We start from the raw sequence: 19,270 nt of genomic DNA on the forward strand, positions 1-19,270 counted from the left end.
TTCGCCAGTAACTTCGATGTAACAATAGGTTTAAAACAAGAAACATATCTGGCAAACGGTGATGACAGTGATTAGTCTGAAATATTGTATGTTTCTTCGAAAATAATATGAGAGCAACAAATTATATTTTGTAGTAAACAGATTCAATAATAGTGAGTGCACATGCTTTTTGCATGTGTTCAACAATCATTCTTCAAACCAGCAAACGTTCCGAAAGACGCAACCTATTTGTATACATACTCAAAGAACTCGCTTACTTTCATTTCCATTGAGAAGAATAGAGAGATATCATTCTTCAATAAAGAACTCCAGTTCACTCAATCTTCGAGGAGAACTAGTTCTTTTGGACCGTTTGCGGACTGGCCATCTCTAGTGTATTCCAATACTTTTTTTACGGGTTGTGCACTGCTTATATGGTATGATCGTTTCGACGTTGCAACTGAGACAGCAATTTGTTTTCAACTGCCATGAGCATAAGCCACTGAAGCCTCTCCTGAATGTTCTCAGTTCTCACAGAGCCTATTCGACCAGTTGTGCAGTGCACGAGGTGTACATGAGAACGAGACGCCACTGCTAACAACATATACGATATTCTTTCAGAGTTGGGTTTTGGCGAGAGAACACAGATCTTCTAGAACTAAAATATTCTCACAATTTGACATTACTGAGACAAATTTTGGTGAAATTAGGGGAATCATTAGCTGGCAACTAAAAACACGGCTCCTAAGAATTCTTTAAAAAAATATTAAACATGTTACCTGATGCTACTTTTACCATTATGCATACTTATTCTGAAATTTAAAGACAAACACTAAAAAAGGTCCTAAGTACAAATGTCAGTTCCTCTTTCTTTCGATTATTACGGTCCTATTGGCAATCCTTCTATCTTACACTTTGCAAAGAATAATGACTGAAACTATCAACTTTCGATCTGCTGTTAAAAAAAGTTGAAAAATACAGGAATACGCCGTAATAATTGAAAGAGAAAATAAACAAAGAGAAACTGTCGTTTGCACTTGGAACCTTTTTCAAATATTTGTCGAAATTTAACAGAAATCCAGTAGAAGCATCCAAACTATCCTTGTTTTTCAGTATGAGCATTCATTGTGCTGTTATTGATGACAACTTAGAGAGCTCTTATTGATTCAAAATTGCTGTCAAACCCATACAAAAACCGTTGAGACATGAGGTGTTGGCCCCATTTTCAATGGATTGTGCACCATTGAACCTGTGTGGGACAATAAGATGTACAGTGTGGGACAAAACTTGTACTGAACTTCTAGTTCAAAAACAAAATTGTCTTCAACTTTTCATTTGTTTTATCAGGAAAATCATGATGCTGAAAATCGTTACTAAGATTTGGACTAGTAAATTTTTTCCCGGATTTGCACTCAAATTCCCGACTTTTTTCCGGTAAAACCAAATTCCCGACTTTTTCCCGGTTTTCCCGATTTTCCCGGTCACTTGTCACCCTGCTAGTCACATGGCGATCACCGGAAACGAGCTGGCAGATAAATTAGCGAAACAAGGCACACGGGAAATTAAAAGTGTTCTGAAAAACTCACTACTGATAACAGACGCAATGCAATATTTAAAAAAAAACAGAGAAATGAAGCTGCCACACAGTGGTACGTAGAATCCTCACAAATAAAAGGAAAAACATTTTATAACATCCACCCAAATCTCATTAAAAATCCATGGTTTATGGATGTATGCATGAAAGGTTCGGACATCAGGCTTCTGAACCGGCTCATGATAGGTCACAATTTTTCAAAATACTGGCTGGGAAAAATGAAAATAGTGGATGACCCTCTATGCGAATTATGTGATGAGAACGAAACAGCAGAACATATAATCCTACATTGCCCACAATTTAATAACACACGCAATAAATTCAAATTCGACTGCAAATATCGAAACCTGGAAGAACCATTTAAAACTAAAGATCTGAAAATATATGCGGAAGTGCTCATTTTCTTACGAACAGTAAAAATGCAACTCTGAAAACAAAAATTGAAATATATATATATATATATATATATATATATATATATATATATATATATATATATATATATATATATATATATATATATATATATATATATATATATATATATATATATATATATATATATATATAGATATATATATATATATATATATATATATATATATATATATATATATATATATATATATATATATATATATATATATATATATATATATACATATATATATATAAAAAGTTGACCGAAAAATATTGATAATAGGGCATCTAGTCAAAGCAACTGTCCCTCAATTAGGAACCGACATTTGCTCCAAAGTAGAAAAAAGAACACTCAGAAAAATCCTCACTTCATTGCTACGTGAAAATGTATGTGATTTTTATCCATCGAACTTTTCTTGTAATACTTATGTGAAGTATAAATAGCACATAATGAACTCATGAACTCTTAGTCCACATTTGTATCACGTAATATCTACGTCACTTTTTCCGTAGATTCTATAGAATAATTATGTGAAATTTATACAAAATTCATTTAAATTATACTGTAAAATTTATTTCATCTGAACTTAGATTTTACCAGAATTTTACATAATAGTCGCATTATTTACATGTAATTGTTACTATAAAGTTCTGTATTGAATCTTAATAATGTATATTGGTACTAAAAACTAATAGATTACATAGTCTGTTGGACATAACATTGCGATAAATTTTGTTTGCACGCAGATATTCTGCAAATTTTACTTTTAAATTCGTTTCTGTTGAATCACTGGTGAAAAATATCAGAAATACAGAATGCATTGTTCTAAATGTATGATCTGATCCTTTCTCCGGAGCAGCTAAACTGAAGCAAACATTGTTCCCTTTAAGGAATGCCTTCAGCTGGAACTAGTAGTTCAAGATGCGATTGATGTGCTGGAACACAATCTAGAGGTTTTGCCTTTTGAACTCCGCTGTAGAAAAAAAAATTGAATTGTGTTTCAGTTCCGTAATTTTGGAGCACAGAATTCGCGTAATTCGCCAATTGGTCATGCGAATAAGTTGTTGAGGATTGGGTTCGCAGAGCCATTTAGTAAACTCAATAAATGGTACATTTGCTTATAAATTATACTTCTGCTTGATACTAGTATTAGATCTGCAAGTATAATAAAAATTAGGTAGACTTCATAACTGTCGATAAAATTTATAAGCAATTATTTACCCTAAAGTCACTGTGATAAATACCGTAGAAGGGTCAAAAGGGATTTGGCCTATGTTGTTTGTTCTAGGTTTTTCAACAGACGCCATATTACGAGCCCAAAATGAACATGACAAAATGAATTCAAGTAAGTACGTGACACATAAAATATATGTGACAACAGCAATAATTCTGACATATGGTTCATTTCATATTCAATCATGATTCGATGGTTGGTAAGATCATCACGTGAACCCTGATGACAAAGCCATTTTTTGGAATCTACGTGATTTTTCACATAAGGTTATCGTGTGGATTTTTTTGAGTGAAGAAGAAAGACGGTTAAGTTCATCCCCTCTTGGAAAAAAACGTTCAACGGTGGTCCTTCATTGGTCCAATACGTTGGATCATTGGTCCAATGAAAGTCCAATCAATCGTTCAACGGGAGGCCAACACGGGACCTTGGTTTGCCGTTGTACCGAATGCCATTTTTTTCGTTCAACAAACCCGGCAGACAGAAGTCTGACACTACTTATCTGCACAATACTTCTACTTCACGTAGAATAACACTTAATTTTCACACTATATTTGCAAGAGAAAAAACAACAAACTGTTAGAGCTCTACACCAGGGTTTTGAAATATTGTAACCTAGTATGAGAATGATCATGTCGAATCATCGATTCGATTTTCTGCGATAATTGTCAGCTTGCGATTCTCGCTTGGTAAATTCCACACAGTGCCGATCATTGCAAAACTGTATCCATTTTGGTAAAGGCCGTGAAATACTCAAAGGTGGAGGTGGAGCGAAGAAATGTAGAAAAATTCTCTCACGGTTCATGCATTCAGAAGCAGCGAGTTATATCTAATTGCTACATATTATGTGCGCTTTGTGTAATCTAAATCATTAGAAAGCAAAATGCAAGGAAAATCTCTTAATTTGACTCAATTACACACAATCCATCAACTGGTGAACGATATCAGAACTTTTCCTTCTGCCTACAGCGGTATTTCTAGAACAGTCATATGCATTACTAAAGCAATAATTTTGATACTCAATTAAGCACGTGGCTCGAAATGACGAATTACATGGATCATGTATGCATTTGAAATCTCCACACAAAACAACTCGTAGCGCGCCAAACAAATTTTTCGACGATCTAGTATTCTTTTCTTCGACGGCCAAACACTTATGCAACTCGTTTTGCGCCAAACATCAACCGTAGATCTAGTAATCATTGGCGACTTTTTTAGTGGAAAATTCCATTGTCCATACAAAACATCTTTATGGATTTTTCCCACTTTTCCGGCAAGTTTTCCTATTTTTTTTATGTACGAACCAGGTGGGGGTAAAAACTGATCAAACAAAAAAAGAATCATGTAAATCCGTCCATCCGTTCTTACGTGATGCGATTACAAAGAATGATCTCTGCATTTTTTTATATATAGATGCAGTAACAATAATCTCAAAGTCGAGAATTATGATATGAAATGAAATGACAGCTATGCTTTATCTATAGCAATCCGAAGCAGAGAATGCCATCTATAGGAAAAAAACACTATAATTAATTAGGAGTACATCTACTATTCTCTCGTTTACCCTCAATAGTAAGTAATCATTTGGATAAACATTCTATTCTCGATTTTCCAGGTACTCCATCCGAGCAATCCCAGCAATCACTTCAACAGCAACAGCAGCAGCAGCAGCAGCAACAACAACAACAGCAACAACATCATCACCATCATCATCAACAACAACAGCAGCAGCAGCAACAACAGCAAGAATAACCAGAACATGATTGTAGACCTGTCATTACATTTAACAAAAGGTTGGACTGTTGCTAACTGAATCCAGCACAAATATGGTTTAGCGTATATATTTTAAATCTTTCTTTTCGATTGCAGCAGTTTGAAACCCGTCAAAACTTGGAAGCATTAATTTTTAGCAGATCGTACACGACTTGCGCATTTGCCGCGACTACAATAGATTATTCTATCAAAACTAAATACACACGCACTATTCAATAGCCTAAAAGATTAACTCATAATTAAACAATAGCCTATACTTTCACCTAACGTTAAAACATAAGCAGGAAACCCAATAGCCCTTTCAATTACCGAAGCAAATCGCGCGAACGCAAAGTCATCATCACTAGGCTCCGCTTCGTTAAGAAAAAAAAACAACTAGCAGAACCTCGACTGACTGAGACCCCCATCAGTGCCGCCGCGCTAAAGTGCGAATCAGACCGAGATTAGTCACCGCTTCCCTATCCACTAGCCGTGTCAACCTCGAAGCGTCCTCCTCAAAACAAACTCGTCTCTCTGACTATTTGCTATCGACTTATATAAAAAAATAAACAACCTGCCCAGCGCAACGGCGTAAATCAAATTGGGAGCAGAAACCAGTCTCTTAAATTAAAAATTTTAGAGCTTAAATAAGCGTCACGTGAAATAAAATTTATTAGGATCCATTCCGCGACCACGCGAAACGGTATCTAGTGATCTTAGTTGGTAAGATTCCGTAGAAAAGAATAATTAAAAATATACAGAACACGGGAGTGTTTTAGGTAAGAAGATGATATAATATTAAAGCAAATTTTGTAAATACTATTGCCAAGTTGTCTTTAAAAGAGATAGAAATAACATTAGTAGAAAGTACAAGAATTTATAATCAAATTTTACGGTGTGTTGTATAACAGACACAAACAAACAAACAAACACACACACAGAGAGAAACATACGAACGTGAACATTATCAAGTGTCGTTTCACATCTCACAACATAGGATCATTACCGGTTTTCTTACGAGGAAAGCTACTCCACCCCGATGCTAACTCTCATCAAGTGTTCAGCTTGTTCCTGGTTCGATGTCTACTAGAATCATTCTCTCTACTTTCCCAACCCACCTCATACCTCAGACAACCAACTTTTTCCAACTTTCATCAACCGTGTGCATCGTGCAAACCACGTTTTATCCATTAACCTAGTAAGGTATCTGAACACACACTTTTAAAACCAAACGAAAACCTTCGACCATTCCCCAGCAACATTTCAAAAACATTGAGGAATAACATATAAATAGCCAGAGAAAAATCAACTTTGCATAGCACATTTTAGAGGATCTACAGGCGAATCGCACCCTGAATCACGACAAGAAAAAAAAACAACAACAAAATGTACTCGACAGAAAAAGGCCCCATTGGTATTTACGATTTGCCTAGCAACGCTTGACTAAAAAAGAAGAAACAAACAGCAAGCGGCTGGAAGGAGACGAAAATTGATCGGGACTAGACCGAACGAGAAATCGGCGACTGCGCCGGTAACACATTACCTAAGCAAAATATTATAGTAAACATGCCAATGCCCCGTTTGTTTCTATGAATGTTGTCTTTGAGGATGTAGTTGAGCTAATATTTATAAATTAATGGAAGCCCAGTTTGAATATAAAAATAACAAACCAACCAATAAGACTATAAACTAGTCTAATAACTGAAGGAACAGCTAAACAATTAATTTGTAGACAGAACCATTTGGATAGAAGGGTACAAACCGTAAGCGAGCCCGAAATGTCAAAAAAACAGACAAGAAATAATTACAGTTGTATGAAAGTTTGTGATATGCAAACACCTACACACACACGTTTGAAAATGAAGAAGAAGAAGAAGAAGAAGAAGAAAAACACATTGTAAAAATTATATTGGACATTTGAAATATAAATGCAAAAGTGAAAAAAAATGAAACAAGAAAAGTAAAGGCATTGAAGTTGAAACATTGAACAAAACTGGCTACTGTTTATGTTGAGAATATCACATTTCCTATTGTTACTATTTTTTAAGTTTGCTGCTTATAACAGTTTTTCTGTCTCCACAGCACAGTGATCCTTGATCAGTCGTTCGCCACAAGCCACTCAATTTTACATTGACTCTCGGACGGACTTAGTTATGAATTCTAACTTGACTACTCGTTTTCGAGTACTCGATCAACCCAATAGACTGTAACATTATAAAGTCAATTGAATTTTCTCTCTTTACGAATGTTACACAGTGTTTTTTTTTATTTTCAGTCATTATCAATAGCTTATGTTGGAATTCAATAGCTTATGTTGGAATTCGTTAGTTGGAACTGTCCCTAAACTAACGGTACCCCCATTCATCTCAGCTCTAGAAGTCAACTTATATACCTACAAAAAACTATTGATTAGAATGAGATCTGCTGTCTTTGTTCGATAGATTGCCCTTCAGGGTTTTTTAGGTTTATTTTGGACTGAAAATTAAATGATATCAAGTGATGCATTACAGAGAGCGTAAGTAATAACCAGAGATGCCAGATATTTTCAGAGAAAATCTGTATTACCCTGTATGAAAAATCTGTATTTATCTGCATTCACTAATAAAATGAAATTTCTGCAATGAAACGACTTTGAACGCTATCTCAACAGATTATGGTTATAGAATGAGAGTTTCAATGAGCATTTATTTTTCATATTTTCGTAGTTCACCAAAAAATGTGTAAAGACGAAATTTAATATGAATGTTTTTTTTTCAACCACAATTAAATTTCAATTACACGTACTTTTCTAGGTTTAAAAGTTGACTTAATATGCAACTTCTAGTCAGGTCATACAACTCTCAGGCCGCAGACAGAATAAACGCGAGAAGCTGAACCGAGCTGGTGGTTGACATTAGCAGACCAGAAGAGGGAAGCATACTTTCAGCAAGCCAAAGGGGCCCTGTTAGAGTGCAAGCGATATATCTGCTCAGCTTTCTCTCTGACAAGGTCCTTTTAATTTACTGTAAGTACATTACTCGCTTTTGTCAGTACCAAGTTTGGCTCTACTTTCTCCTGCTCACTCTGTCTACGGCCTTAGCCTAATAATAAAGCTTCAAATTGTAATATAAATGTTTTTTTTTGTGTTGATCATCAAACATATGCACACAAATTTTTACTTTAATTTGTGATTTGTCCGTTGATTAATAAACTTTCATCTCGTCACTGCAATCAAATACTGAAAGATAGCTCAGACGAAAATAGTTTAATTTTTCTTTATTACTTCTTGTGAAATCTGTCTAAATCTGTATTAAATTTAGGGAATCTGTATAAAATCTGTATTCTGTATTAGATCTGTATGAGGATGTAAAAATCTGTATAATACAGATAAATCTGTATAAATGGCATCCCTGGTAATAACTGTCGATCTGTCAAAAATAACCAACTACTCAACTGTCAGATTTTATCCAAAAGCAGATCCTGTCAGCTTGGAGCGATATCAATATTCAGTTCAGCAACGCCATCGCACGGTGGCACATTCAACATATCATGTCAATTGTATGGGTCCGCAGTGCTGCTATTTTGGCGCACACGAATTTGAGATTTCTCTCCCCTACTTTTATGTACGAGATTCGATGCGGACTCGCCAGTTCAGCAGTACTGTTTGTAAACAGAAATTTCTTTTGTTTGTTTATTGACCAATTGGATCAGACCATTTACGGTCCGTATCGCCTAAATAAAGTTTTAAAACATTTGTTCACGATTGAATACGGTTCGTTTTTGATATTTATTAAATAAAAGTGACTAGTTGCAAAGTGCAAAGATGATTGTTTTAGATGTGTGATTTTTGTTTAAGCTTGTTTGTAAACAGTACCGCTGAACTGTCAAGGATGAATACTTGTTCATTTGTGTCGTCACGATAAAAAACCTAATTTTATATAATTAATGCAGAATATCCCACTGAGAAAGCGTTGAGCGTTTGTTGAATGCCACACTGAACGAAATACTCGTTCAAGTTGTTGGGGTTTGTTGTTTTTTTCCTGCAAAACTACTGTCAAAATTGAGTGCTTTCTTCATATAAAAAGAAATTGTGTTGTTATTCGGCACGAAGTAGAAGAATTCTACCGGTAATTAATTAGTGTTTGAAAAAATAGATAGAAACTCGCAAAGTTATCCATCTAAACTTGTTCAACGGTGCTCTAACACCACATATTGAGAATTGGTCAACTATGGCCACAGACTAACAGACAGGACACTCAAATTTGATTCTTCAATCATTTTAACGGTCATTTCGAATATTCCATTATTTGGGACAGTACTCACATGTGTCATGATGGCGCCACGTTACCCTATCAAAAACATCATGTCTGTCATCTAGACTGTCTTTATTTTTTCATTTACCAACAGAGTTGCCATTCATACAGAATTACCTGTAATGTATTGATTTGTATACGTCCATGCGAATTTCATGCAGGATACATATTGCCAAAGATAAACTGAAGATTACAATGGGGTCAGTAATCGTGAACCAGTTGGTTCAGTAATAATGTAATTTTATTGACCCTCCGTTAACAAGCGTCGACTAGTTCCGACAAAATGCCATGGAAACAATACAAGTTAGAAAGGAAGCACACATATGTTTACATTCAGCATATAATGATTTCTTGCCACAACTGATGCTTCATGGGATGAGGCTATAACAAACTAAATAAATTCTAGACAATGGTTCTAAGTAGTTTTCACTTTCTTATTCTAAGAATCACTGATATAAAGCGAAATTTCTCAATATCGTTCATACTGTAACTTGATATTTTTCCAAACATAAACAATCATTGTCATAGTTACGACGCATCTAGTGATCAGACACTTGTTGTTTTGCTTCAAAATACTCAAATTGACAGTGAACCGAGCTCATCGAGGGGTCCTATTCAAATGATACCTAAGAAATCGCAGACTACTTTATCTTGAGTTTATCTTTGATATTGCCTAAACTATATACATAATTGCGCCTACTTCTCATCCTCCAACTCAATAAAAAATCGAACCCGTTTTGTTACAATATTTACTTGCTTCTGGTCTGCCGCCACTTAATTTCGGGTGAAAACTACCAACACAATAAAAAATAGTCTAGATGAACAAATTTGAGTCGAATAAATGGTTACCCTCCAACATCAAGAAAAAGTTAAATATATTATCAACGTAATCCAATAAATCACTGTGACGATTCATTTTCAAATATTTTGATGAAATCAGGCATCCCTGCAAGCAGCTGATCGGTGTTGACAAACGAGGGGAAACCAACTAGTAAAAAAACTTTTACATAACACAAGGGGTGTACAGATAGTAAATAGTTCGCGCAGTACAATATAGGTGGAACTAGTGCATCACGAAAAATAATTTTTTATTAGAATTTACTCATACTGTCATGTCTGTTAGTCTGTGCTATGGCCCTCTGTCTGTCGGGTTTGTTAAACGAAAAAAAGGGGCCCGGTTCAAAAAGCCTGTTTCAAAATCGGCAAACAAAAGTCCCGAATCGGCCTCCCCGTTGGACGATTTATTGGAAAATCATCGGACTATCAGTTTAATGTATTGGACCAACGGAGGATTTCCATTGAACGTTTTTTTCTTACACTAAGGCAAAAAATATATGGAAATTCATGGTTTCAAACCACAAGAATATCGTATGCAAATCATAAGACCGCCTAATGATTCCACGAAAATTGGAATTAGGTTTTGCACGATGACGACACAAATGAACTGCCGATGAATCAAGTTCATCTTTGACAGTTGCCGTGTACTTGTTTTGTTTTGCGACTGCAAGTTAAAAATTGAAAAATGATGAAAAAGTGCCTGTTAAAAACGTATTCCACAGTGAAAATAACTAAAAAAGATTGCCCTGTATGTGTTTCCAGCATCAAGGAGCGATATATGTATGAATCTGTTGAGTGTGAGGCGATTCGCAATTTTTCACATTCGAACGATGAACTTTTAAACTGTAAACAAGTACACGTCGACTGTTAAAATAAGTTAATTCTGTTCATTTTGTGAGGTTATGGCATGTTCGTGCAAAACCTAATTCCAACAAAAAGCCTTATGAAAATCATACGAAATTTTTAGGAGGGCCTAAGCCTGAGTGTAGGGGAATGAGTGAAATGAAAAAATATAGGGTAACAGAGGTATTTTGGCCACTTCATATATTTTGGCCCACCTAACAAACTTTATCGATTTCATCGGATTTTATCGATGTTAAGTAACTCATGTTGCATCAATTTGAAGCTAATCACATTAAATTACCTATTGCGGAAGGGGTTTTCGAAGATATTACAACATTTGGTGGATATTTTTACAAAGTGGGCCAAAATACAATCAATCCTGAAGTGGGCCAAAATACCTCTGTTACCCTACATTCCATTAGCAGACGATCATTGAAAGTGTCATTACTAAAAATTAATATCATTTTAATGAACGTGTGTGGTGCAGTAATGACGAGTTTTCTATACAAATTTGAAATATCATTACTTAGTCATCATTAAAAATGACAAAAATTATTCTCGTGTAAGGGTCGCTATTGATTCGATTGGATCGCATAATTTCGGAAGCGCTATTTGCCATCATTAGGCTGTTTCACATTTTTGCCTTTCTCATATCTCGGTTAATTTTTCAAAAAGGCGTATAAGCAAGTGACAGTTTCTCTTTGTTTACTTTCTCTTCTATTAATTACCAAGCGGTTTCCCCGTTTATCACTCAACTCTTTGCATGAAATGATACCCGAAACTTTCGACTTCCAAACAGAATAGTGATATCATTTGATCGCTATAATTTCGGAACCGGAAGTCGGATCTGGATTAAATTGCACCATATCTTTTCAAGACAATGAGAGCTTTAATTTGAATCATGGTTCGTGAAAATCGGTTAAACCGTTGCAAGAAAACGAAGTGAATTCCATTTGTGGACCTTTTCTTCACTATCATCGGTGCTTTCGGAAGCGGAAACCGGAGACTAGTAGTCCCAAAGTAGATTTATATATCTACCAACTAACAGGGTGTGCCAAATAGATGAATTTAGCAGTAAGTTTTATGAAAATGAGCACCTCGTTTCGCCATCGCTTGTGAAAAAATACTCAAGACATTGAAAATGTTCACTAATCGCACTGTAATACCGGAACTGGAAGTCGGATCTGGATCAACATTTTTCGGGGACTTTTTACAGAGTTTCAAAACCTTTTATTTACTTCTTAGTTTGTGAAAATCGGTAAAGAAATTTCGCATTCTTTCATAAATTTGCACATATTTCCTTGTAATTCCGGAACCGGAAGTCGGATCTAAATGAAATTCAAGACAATTTTATGAGGTCATAAGATCTTAAGGTCATAAGACCATCTCTGAGAAAATTGAGGCAAGTAAACCCGTTTGCCTGGTTTTGAATCGCTTCGGCCTTCTGAGTTTCGGCTGTTTGATGCTTTGGCTTGTTGTACTTCGGCTTTCTATGATGTTCAGCTTTTTTGTGTAGCTCGGCAAAGATTTTTTCTCTGAACACTAAGGAGTGTATCGAAAATAAGCTATCCACAAATTTTTCTTTCAAATTATGATAAAAAACGATATTTTATTCAAACTAAAAATTGATCCTTTATTTTACGAGGTTAAACTCGAGCATAATGAAAACCGGATGAAATTTAAGTTATTCCTTCACGAATTTTCGAACTTTTGATCGAACGCTCTTCATCAAGTTCTGGACAAGTGTTGCATCGTATTTTTTGGACGCTTGAGACCAAATGTTTTTCGAACTCCTACATGTTTCCAGCTGCCTAACCAATCTTCTTGAAGACCCTCTTCACGATTGCCCAGTAACGTTTCGACCCATCGCAGGGCAATTGGGTGGATTGATATTTTTCTCAACGAAATTTATACCACAAGCAAATTGAGAGTGGTTTTTGCATAGTGAGCCGACGCTAAATCCGGCCAAAACAGTGGAGGTGTACTACGCTTCTTATATAAAGGCAGCACTCTCTTCTGGAGATACTCAGATCGATAGATTTCTGCATTTATAGTTCCGGTAGTGTAAAAATGGTTGACTTCAAACCACAGGAACATATTGCTTGCCATACCAGTACCTTTCGACCAAATTTCTCCACTTGAATCCACCTGTCCGAATCGCTCACATCCTCCCCAACGACGACAGTAAAATATTGTGGACCTGGAAAGGTTTTTAGTCCTTCTTTACATAAGTCTCATCGTCCATGGAAACGCATGCATCCGGACACTACAAAAGACGCGAATACAATTTCCGGACCCTTGTTGCTACTCGCTTCTTCTGTTCTACACTGTGTTTCAAGATTTTCTGCTTCTTGTAGGTCTTCAGGTGATTTCGCCTCTTGATACGCTGGATCATTCCGACATTCGTTCCTGCTTTTTTGGCCAAATCACGTATTGACATTGATTTGTTCTTCATGATTACAGATATAACTTTCTGGTGCAGTTTCGGGTTGGAAGAACCGGGTTTTCTGCCTCTTCCTGGTAGCTCATCCAAAGAATAGTGTTCCTCAAACTTATTAATGATGGTTTTATCACTGACATGATGAATTCCAAACCGCTTTACCAATTTTCGCATAGTAATACCCTTTTCACTTAGCCATGTGTCCAGAACCTTAATTTTCACTTCCTTTTTAATACGCGACATTTTGAAAACGCAGAATTTCAACCGCACAAGCAAGTAAACAAACGAAAGCTGACCGCCAAACGCACAGCATGCTGTGATCTGAGCATAAAAACCATCACAAATACATGCGTACAACACAAATGTATGCGATTCGATACACTCCTAATCTCGACTCGTACCCGTCGGGTCGGGTTTCGGGTATAAACACCCGCAATCCGACCATCTCTAGTTTCTATTCGGTGGCCTACCCGACGTGCGTTGTCATTTGTGTCAAATGGATTTATGCGAAATTATTTAAAATTCTTGAAAAATGGCTCAAAATTTACAAAAATATTCGCAAATCTTTTCATGAAAACCAAATCTAACCATTCAGTCTCATTTTCGTTTATCGGATAATTTGACAATCGAATTAAAATAACGTTGTTTTCTGTTAGGAACTGGTTCGACGGTATGCAGAACAAGAAAGGAAATGGACAACGTTAGCATTCAATGGGTATATTGGGGATATTTCTCAAATAAATTCACATCAAACAGCATTTGTTCACTACACCTAAAATAAAAAATGTATTATTGTTAGTAGCGTACGTTTAAAATTAAACACATTCATTTCGTCTGAATAGACCGTCACTATTACCTAAATGATGATGTCACCACAATTATTGTATACCGCAAAAAAAATGATATTCTATCAGTTTTCTACATCGAAATAATCGTTTGTGGTCAAAATGTCACAAGGATACACTATAGTTTAATTACGAGAAGCATACTTTACGACGTCCTGCGGTGAAGTTTTTTTTTCAACCTCTAAGATTCAATTCACCAGAACAGTACCGTAGCAATAGGAATGCTAAGTGTTTGCAAATTGTGTTGTCAAGCTTTATATATATTATTTTTCTGGTTAAAAGTATTGATTCGCCATTGTTGTAACTTAAGGTCTTACGTCGAAGATGGAGGAATAGGTCCGCTGCCAACGGGTGGCGGCACTTGCCCTGGTGGACCTTGTGGTGGTCCTTGCATTGGTACGCCTCCTGGTCCGGCCGGTGGCGGTGGTCCTTGGGTTGGCGGAAGTGAGGCCTGCTGTGGAGGTAAAGACGGCTGCTGCTGCTGCGGTGGTGGAGGAGGATGATGCGGCATTGGTGGCTGGTGGTGGGAACCAGGCATTGCCATGCCAGAAGGATGACCGGGATGGGGCGGCGGTTGTTGATGTTGGGGCGGTGGAGGTCCCTGGGGTGGCTGCGAAGAAAGCGGTGGTCCAGGCACCGTCGGAGGCATAATGTTATTTGGAGAGGGACCGTCGGTAGGCATCGAAGTAGGGGGAACAGTAATAAGTCCGTTGCTGTTGGGGGTGCTGTTGTTCGGAACTACCGCCCCAAGATGCCCACCGGAAGATGGCATTGATGGCGGCTGTTGAGGGTCTAGAAGTTTAGGAAGACATGTGTTAGTCGGGTTCTATTTTAGCAACTTAGAATGCAAGATGTCAATATCAGACTCACTAGATCCAGGGGTTGGCATTGGGCCCTGACTTGGTCCCGGTGGTCCTTGGGGAAGTGCTTGTGCGGTCTGTTGTGCAGGTGGTAGCCCACCGGGTGGTGGAACTCCAGCTGCACCACCCAACGGAGATTGCTGCCATTGGCCTTGCTCCAGCTGGAAACGCTGATGTGCTTGTTGACGGGCACGGAATTCCGCTGCCTTCAATTGTTCCAGATGAAACTGTTGACGTTCTTGAATCAGTTGTTGCCTTTGATACTCCAGGCCTTCCCGTTCACGTTCCATCGTTGTTTCCAACTCTTCAAAGTGTCGTAATTTGATTTCCAATTTCTTCATCTGAGTTTCGACGAGCAACGCCACCAAACTTTTGATTTTCCGCTCCTCGACCGCTGCCAAGTGTTTTGCCTTGACGGCAGCCGCGGCCAATGCAGCTGCGGCAGCCGACTGGAGATTTCCTTCGTTGAAAACTTTCGGATCACCATTCTCTTTAGCAAGCTCGGAATAAACTTCCTTATCTTTGCCTTTGTCCGCATCGGCGCCTTCTGCCGTCGTTTTCGCCTGGTCACTTCCTGCCGCAGCATCAGAATCAGAATCTTTAGTACCTTCGTCAGACAGAGACGGTTTATCTACCGATGTATCGGTTTCTTTATCTTTGTCTTAGCGAGTGGTTAATGGAATGATTATGAAGCATTATGAGGCGAACAGAAAAGGGGGAAATGAAAAGCAGTCACGAAAAACGAAACGATGAAACGAGAAGTGAATTGTAAGCAGTTTGAAAAGAAGCATATTAGCCCAATGATGTGACAAAATGATGAAGCGAATACAAAACAGAAGAGGATAAAAAATCACTTACCTTCATCCTTTTTGGAGAGATCTTTCATTTCCGCATCGACCGAACCGGGCGTTGCTGGAGCTCCGGTTCCGGAAGGTGGTCCCCCTCCTCCTGGGGTGTTCGAAGCTTTGCCCTCCTCCTCTTCCTTGTCTTTGTCCGGACCGGTACCGGCGATTCCGCTTGTTGCCAGACCAGCGTATGGATCGAATTTTCCTCCAAAGTTTGATTTCTCTACATTTTTCAGATGGGCGTCCATCATCGAGGCAGGAACTTCATCCTAAAGGAAAGATGTCAATGCATTTTCAGAGAAAAAAAATCATTCAGAATACCTTAATAGCGGCAAATTCTTCCATGGCTGCCTTGGCAGCACTGGCGGCAATCCGAGGATCTACAACCGACGCTAGGAAAGCCACCGTTGACATGATTGGATTGCCAGCCTTGCTGAAGGGGATCGGTTGGTAGGACAGCGGTCCCAAATAGGTGCTGTCATCTTCCAAGTACGGATCCTCGATCGGCAGTCTCAGGAAGTGTAGTATGCATTCATCCTGGGTGCGTGATCCCACATGCTCGCACACTTTGTTCCAATCGTCTTTGTACATTTCGAGTCCTTCCAGCAGCAGCAGTGTTTCCTGATCGTTCCAATCACGTGACATGCTGGCAGCGGTTTTGTGACGCATAGCCGACGGTTTCTTGGCATACTGGTCCAATCGGAGACCAAACTGACCGTTAGGATCGGCACCGATGGCACCCGGTTCGGACTTGATGGGGTCCAAAATGCCAGTTGAAGACGGAGTCGAAACCGCCGCCGGGGAATCCTCCTTCTTGTCCATTTTCTTATCCAAATCGAGTAAATTTTTAGCTGCCGAAGGCTGTGCCGTCTTCGGTGGGTTCAGCGGTTGCAGTCCCGAAGGGGTGTCGCTCAGCACGTGGAAGTGCGATGTCGGTGGAGGTCCCATTGGTGTGGGCCGGGAATCGGCATCAATTTGATAATTGATCAGACCCCACTGCTCCAGGAAAGCGTGCACTCGCATAATCGCACACACATCGCCGGCCAGATTCCGGCGACAAGCCGTACTCGTGAGATATTCCGTTGGATTCAGGCGATAAGTGTCGATCATAAAATTACGATAGGCCAAAAAGATTTCCGGTGTTTTGGATTTATTTTTTCCGTTGAAAAACTCCGGCAGTGCTCGCTTTTCAACGACGTGAATCGAGTTATAATCGAACCAAGCGGAATACGACGGTACGATAATGTGATGCGTTTGTTCGGTGACATTGTCTTCGAGATCATCTTTTCCGTGAAACTCTTGAGTGTTGCTGTTGTCGCTTGTCTTGCCGGCCTGACTGTCATCACCACCCCGTTCCGCATTGGCCCGATCGATGTCGTCATCCAGATCGGTCATGGTCGCGTACTTCAGCGGCATCATCTCGGGATCTCGCTTTGGCTGCGGAGTCGCAGGACCGGATGCCGAATTACTCGAACTTGCCTTTACCTCCGTCAGGTTCGTCTCCGGTTGAGGATCGTCCATATCCTTGGTCATGTCTTCCGACTCTTCATCATCGGCACGTGGTTTCTTCTGGAAAACGGCCGGTGAACGACCGCTTTTCCTTTTACCACTCTTGGCTTGTGGCGAAGGCGATCGTTTGCGCTTCTGATGAACAACTTTGGATTTTTTAATCTTATCATCAGGACCACCGGACATCAAATCCTCCACTCCCAAACGAAGCTTATGAATTTTCTTGCGACCAACTTCGTCGACTTCGTAGTCCTCCTCCGCCATCCATTCGTTGTATTCCTCTAGATCGGTAACCCAAGAAGCCGACACACGCCAACGGTCACCCGGTGATTGTGGGCAATCAGGAATATTGTCCTATACCGAGAAGAAAGGAACAGTTTTAATTCACGCACCCCATATCCTCAACTTCCTACCAATTCTTACCGGTAAATCAAAAGTATTTGGCACCCAAGTGTCATAGGAATCCGGAAAATAGTACCAATGAATCATAACATGCTTATCACGGCGGAACGTCGGTCGCGCATAATCCTCCGGAAATGGATCCACCGCCGGATAGACAATGTGCGTCGCTTCTTCCTCGTCCGGCGTCATTTCCCCCTGATGGTTTGTGACGATATCGGTAATCCGGTTCGCCGTACTTTTGTCCACCTCCGGCCGAATGTACACGATCGGAAGCCGCATGCACTCGGCTTCGATCAGGGCCGTTTCCATATCTAGCAACATCTGTATGACGGGATCCTTTCGCATTGGGTTCTGAAAGCGGGTTGTTCCATTTCAACAGTAACTTTTGAAAACGACACAAAAACAGTCTGCTCTGCCGTGACTAGCTGTTCGGGAAACCTACTCGCTCTTTGACACAAGAGAAGCTACCGGTTTCATCGATCACACTCAGAGCTCAGAATGATTTTGCGTCGTATTCAAAAATTACTGTTTTGCTGCTAGTTTTGCGGAAGCGGAGAGTGAGACATGCTTACCTTGTTTACCGTGAAATCGAATTTACGCCAACGTTGCTCCGCTTTGTAACGGTACATGGTGGCTAAGATGTGACACAACGAACCACCCGGTTTAAAATCCATAAAGCATCGCATCTGTGATTAAAAATACCATTGAAAAGCGAACTTCAAAAGTATATTTTTTCCAATTAGCTCTTACCGGTAAACGAGTAGTCGGAGGTTCCTGTGAACTTTTACCAAGTTTCGTTTCCTGGTACTGCACAAATTGAATAACTAAATGTGCCAACGATTCTTTGGTAGGTGGATCCGGTGCCATGTACTGGAAGCAGACAAATTTACAGCATGAAAAAAAATCATTCCTATGCAAATGAGCTTAGAGAACAGCCTCCAACAATTTGGGTTATTGCTTGTTTCTAGTATTCCGAAATCGACACTACCATATCGACATTTTATTAAACGTAATACTCCAGTTAAAGCTTTGAATCAAATAGCACAGCCAAATCGATTAACTTTCCACTGGGGAAAAAAACCCACAATACAAAATCAAGATGGCTCGCATTCTCCACGGCAGCAGCGGCTTTTCATTCAAACGGCAGACCACTAACCTTTTTGCAGTTTTTCTGTAGCCATAGTCGCACCGTTTCGAAACCTTGCAGCGATTCCGGTGACGTGAAGAAGTCAGAATTGGGACCACCGTCTTTTTTCGGTCCAAGCGAGACCATTTTGCAGTTTTTTTCGCGATTTAATGTATTTTTCCTCACCGAAAACTGTTTTCTTGGTGCAGAGAACAAACCGACGCTTTGTCGACCAGACCAGAGTTTTTTTTTGTTTACGGCAAAATGGAACCAAGGTTCATACTTAAATGGTGG

General features: G+C 39.0%; 3 protein-coding genes across 24 annotated transcripts in view; 2 read left to right on the top strand and 1 right to left on the bottom strand.

Annotated features, from left to right (window-relative positions):
* The window catches only part of LOC131430710 (putative transcription factor capicua), a 152,343-nt gene extending 145,373 nt beyond the window's left edge, over positions 1 to 6,970 (top strand). For 17 of the 18 annotated variants that reach the window (XM_058595884.1, XM_058595877.1, XM_058595879.1 and 14 more), the window contains 2 exons: positions 4,841 to 5,018; positions 5,095 to 6,970. In XM_058595884.1, coding sequence (XP_058451867.1) covers positions 4,841 to 4,977 — 137 coding nt within the window. In that variant the 3' untranslated portion in view covers positions 4,978 to 5,018; positions 5,095 to 6,970. The remainder of the gene's footprint in view (positions 1 to 4,840; positions 5,019 to 5,094) is intronic. The other variant, XM_058595887.1, reaches the window with a different exon arrangement.
* LOC131430720 (sex-regulated protein janus-A-like) overlaps positions 1 to 19,270 on the top strand; it is a 428,138-nt gene that overhangs the window by 27,886 nt on the left and 380,982 nt on the right. The window lies entirely within an intron of this gene.
* LOC131430711 (SWI/SNF complex subunit SMARCC1) lies at positions 14,148 to 19,226 on the bottom strand. Of its 5 annotated transcripts, none has more exons than XM_058595896.1 (8): positions 19,007 to 19,226; positions 18,601 to 18,720; positions 18,423 to 18,536; positions 17,872 to 18,186; positions 16,261 to 17,802; positions 15,953 to 16,208; positions 15,105 to 15,755; positions 14,148 to 15,026 (listed from the first exon to the last, which is right to left on the bottom strand). In XM_058595896.1, the coding sequence occupies exons 1-8, from the start codon at positions 19,121 to 19,123 to the stop codon at positions 14,548 to 14,550; spliced, it is 3,594 nt and encodes a 1,197-aa protein (XP_058451879.1). In that variant the 5' UTR covers positions 19,124 to 19,226; the 3' UTR covers positions 14,148 to 14,547. The 5 variants fall into 5 exon arrangements, with proteins under 5 accessions (XP_058451879.1, XP_058451881.1, XP_058451880.1 ...); XM_058595898.1 differs by having other exon boundaries at positions 15,105 to 15,701; positions 17,872 to 18,201; XM_058595897.1 differs by having other exon boundaries at positions 15,105 to 15,725; positions 17,872 to 18,201.

This window comes from Malaya genurostris, chromosome 2 (assembly GCF_030247185.1).
Source record: "Malaya genurostris strain Urasoe2022 chromosome 2, Malgen_1.1, whole genome shotgun sequence".
NCBI classification, from domain to species: Eukaryota; Metazoa; Arthropoda; class Insecta; order Diptera; family Culicidae; genus Malaya; species Malaya genurostris.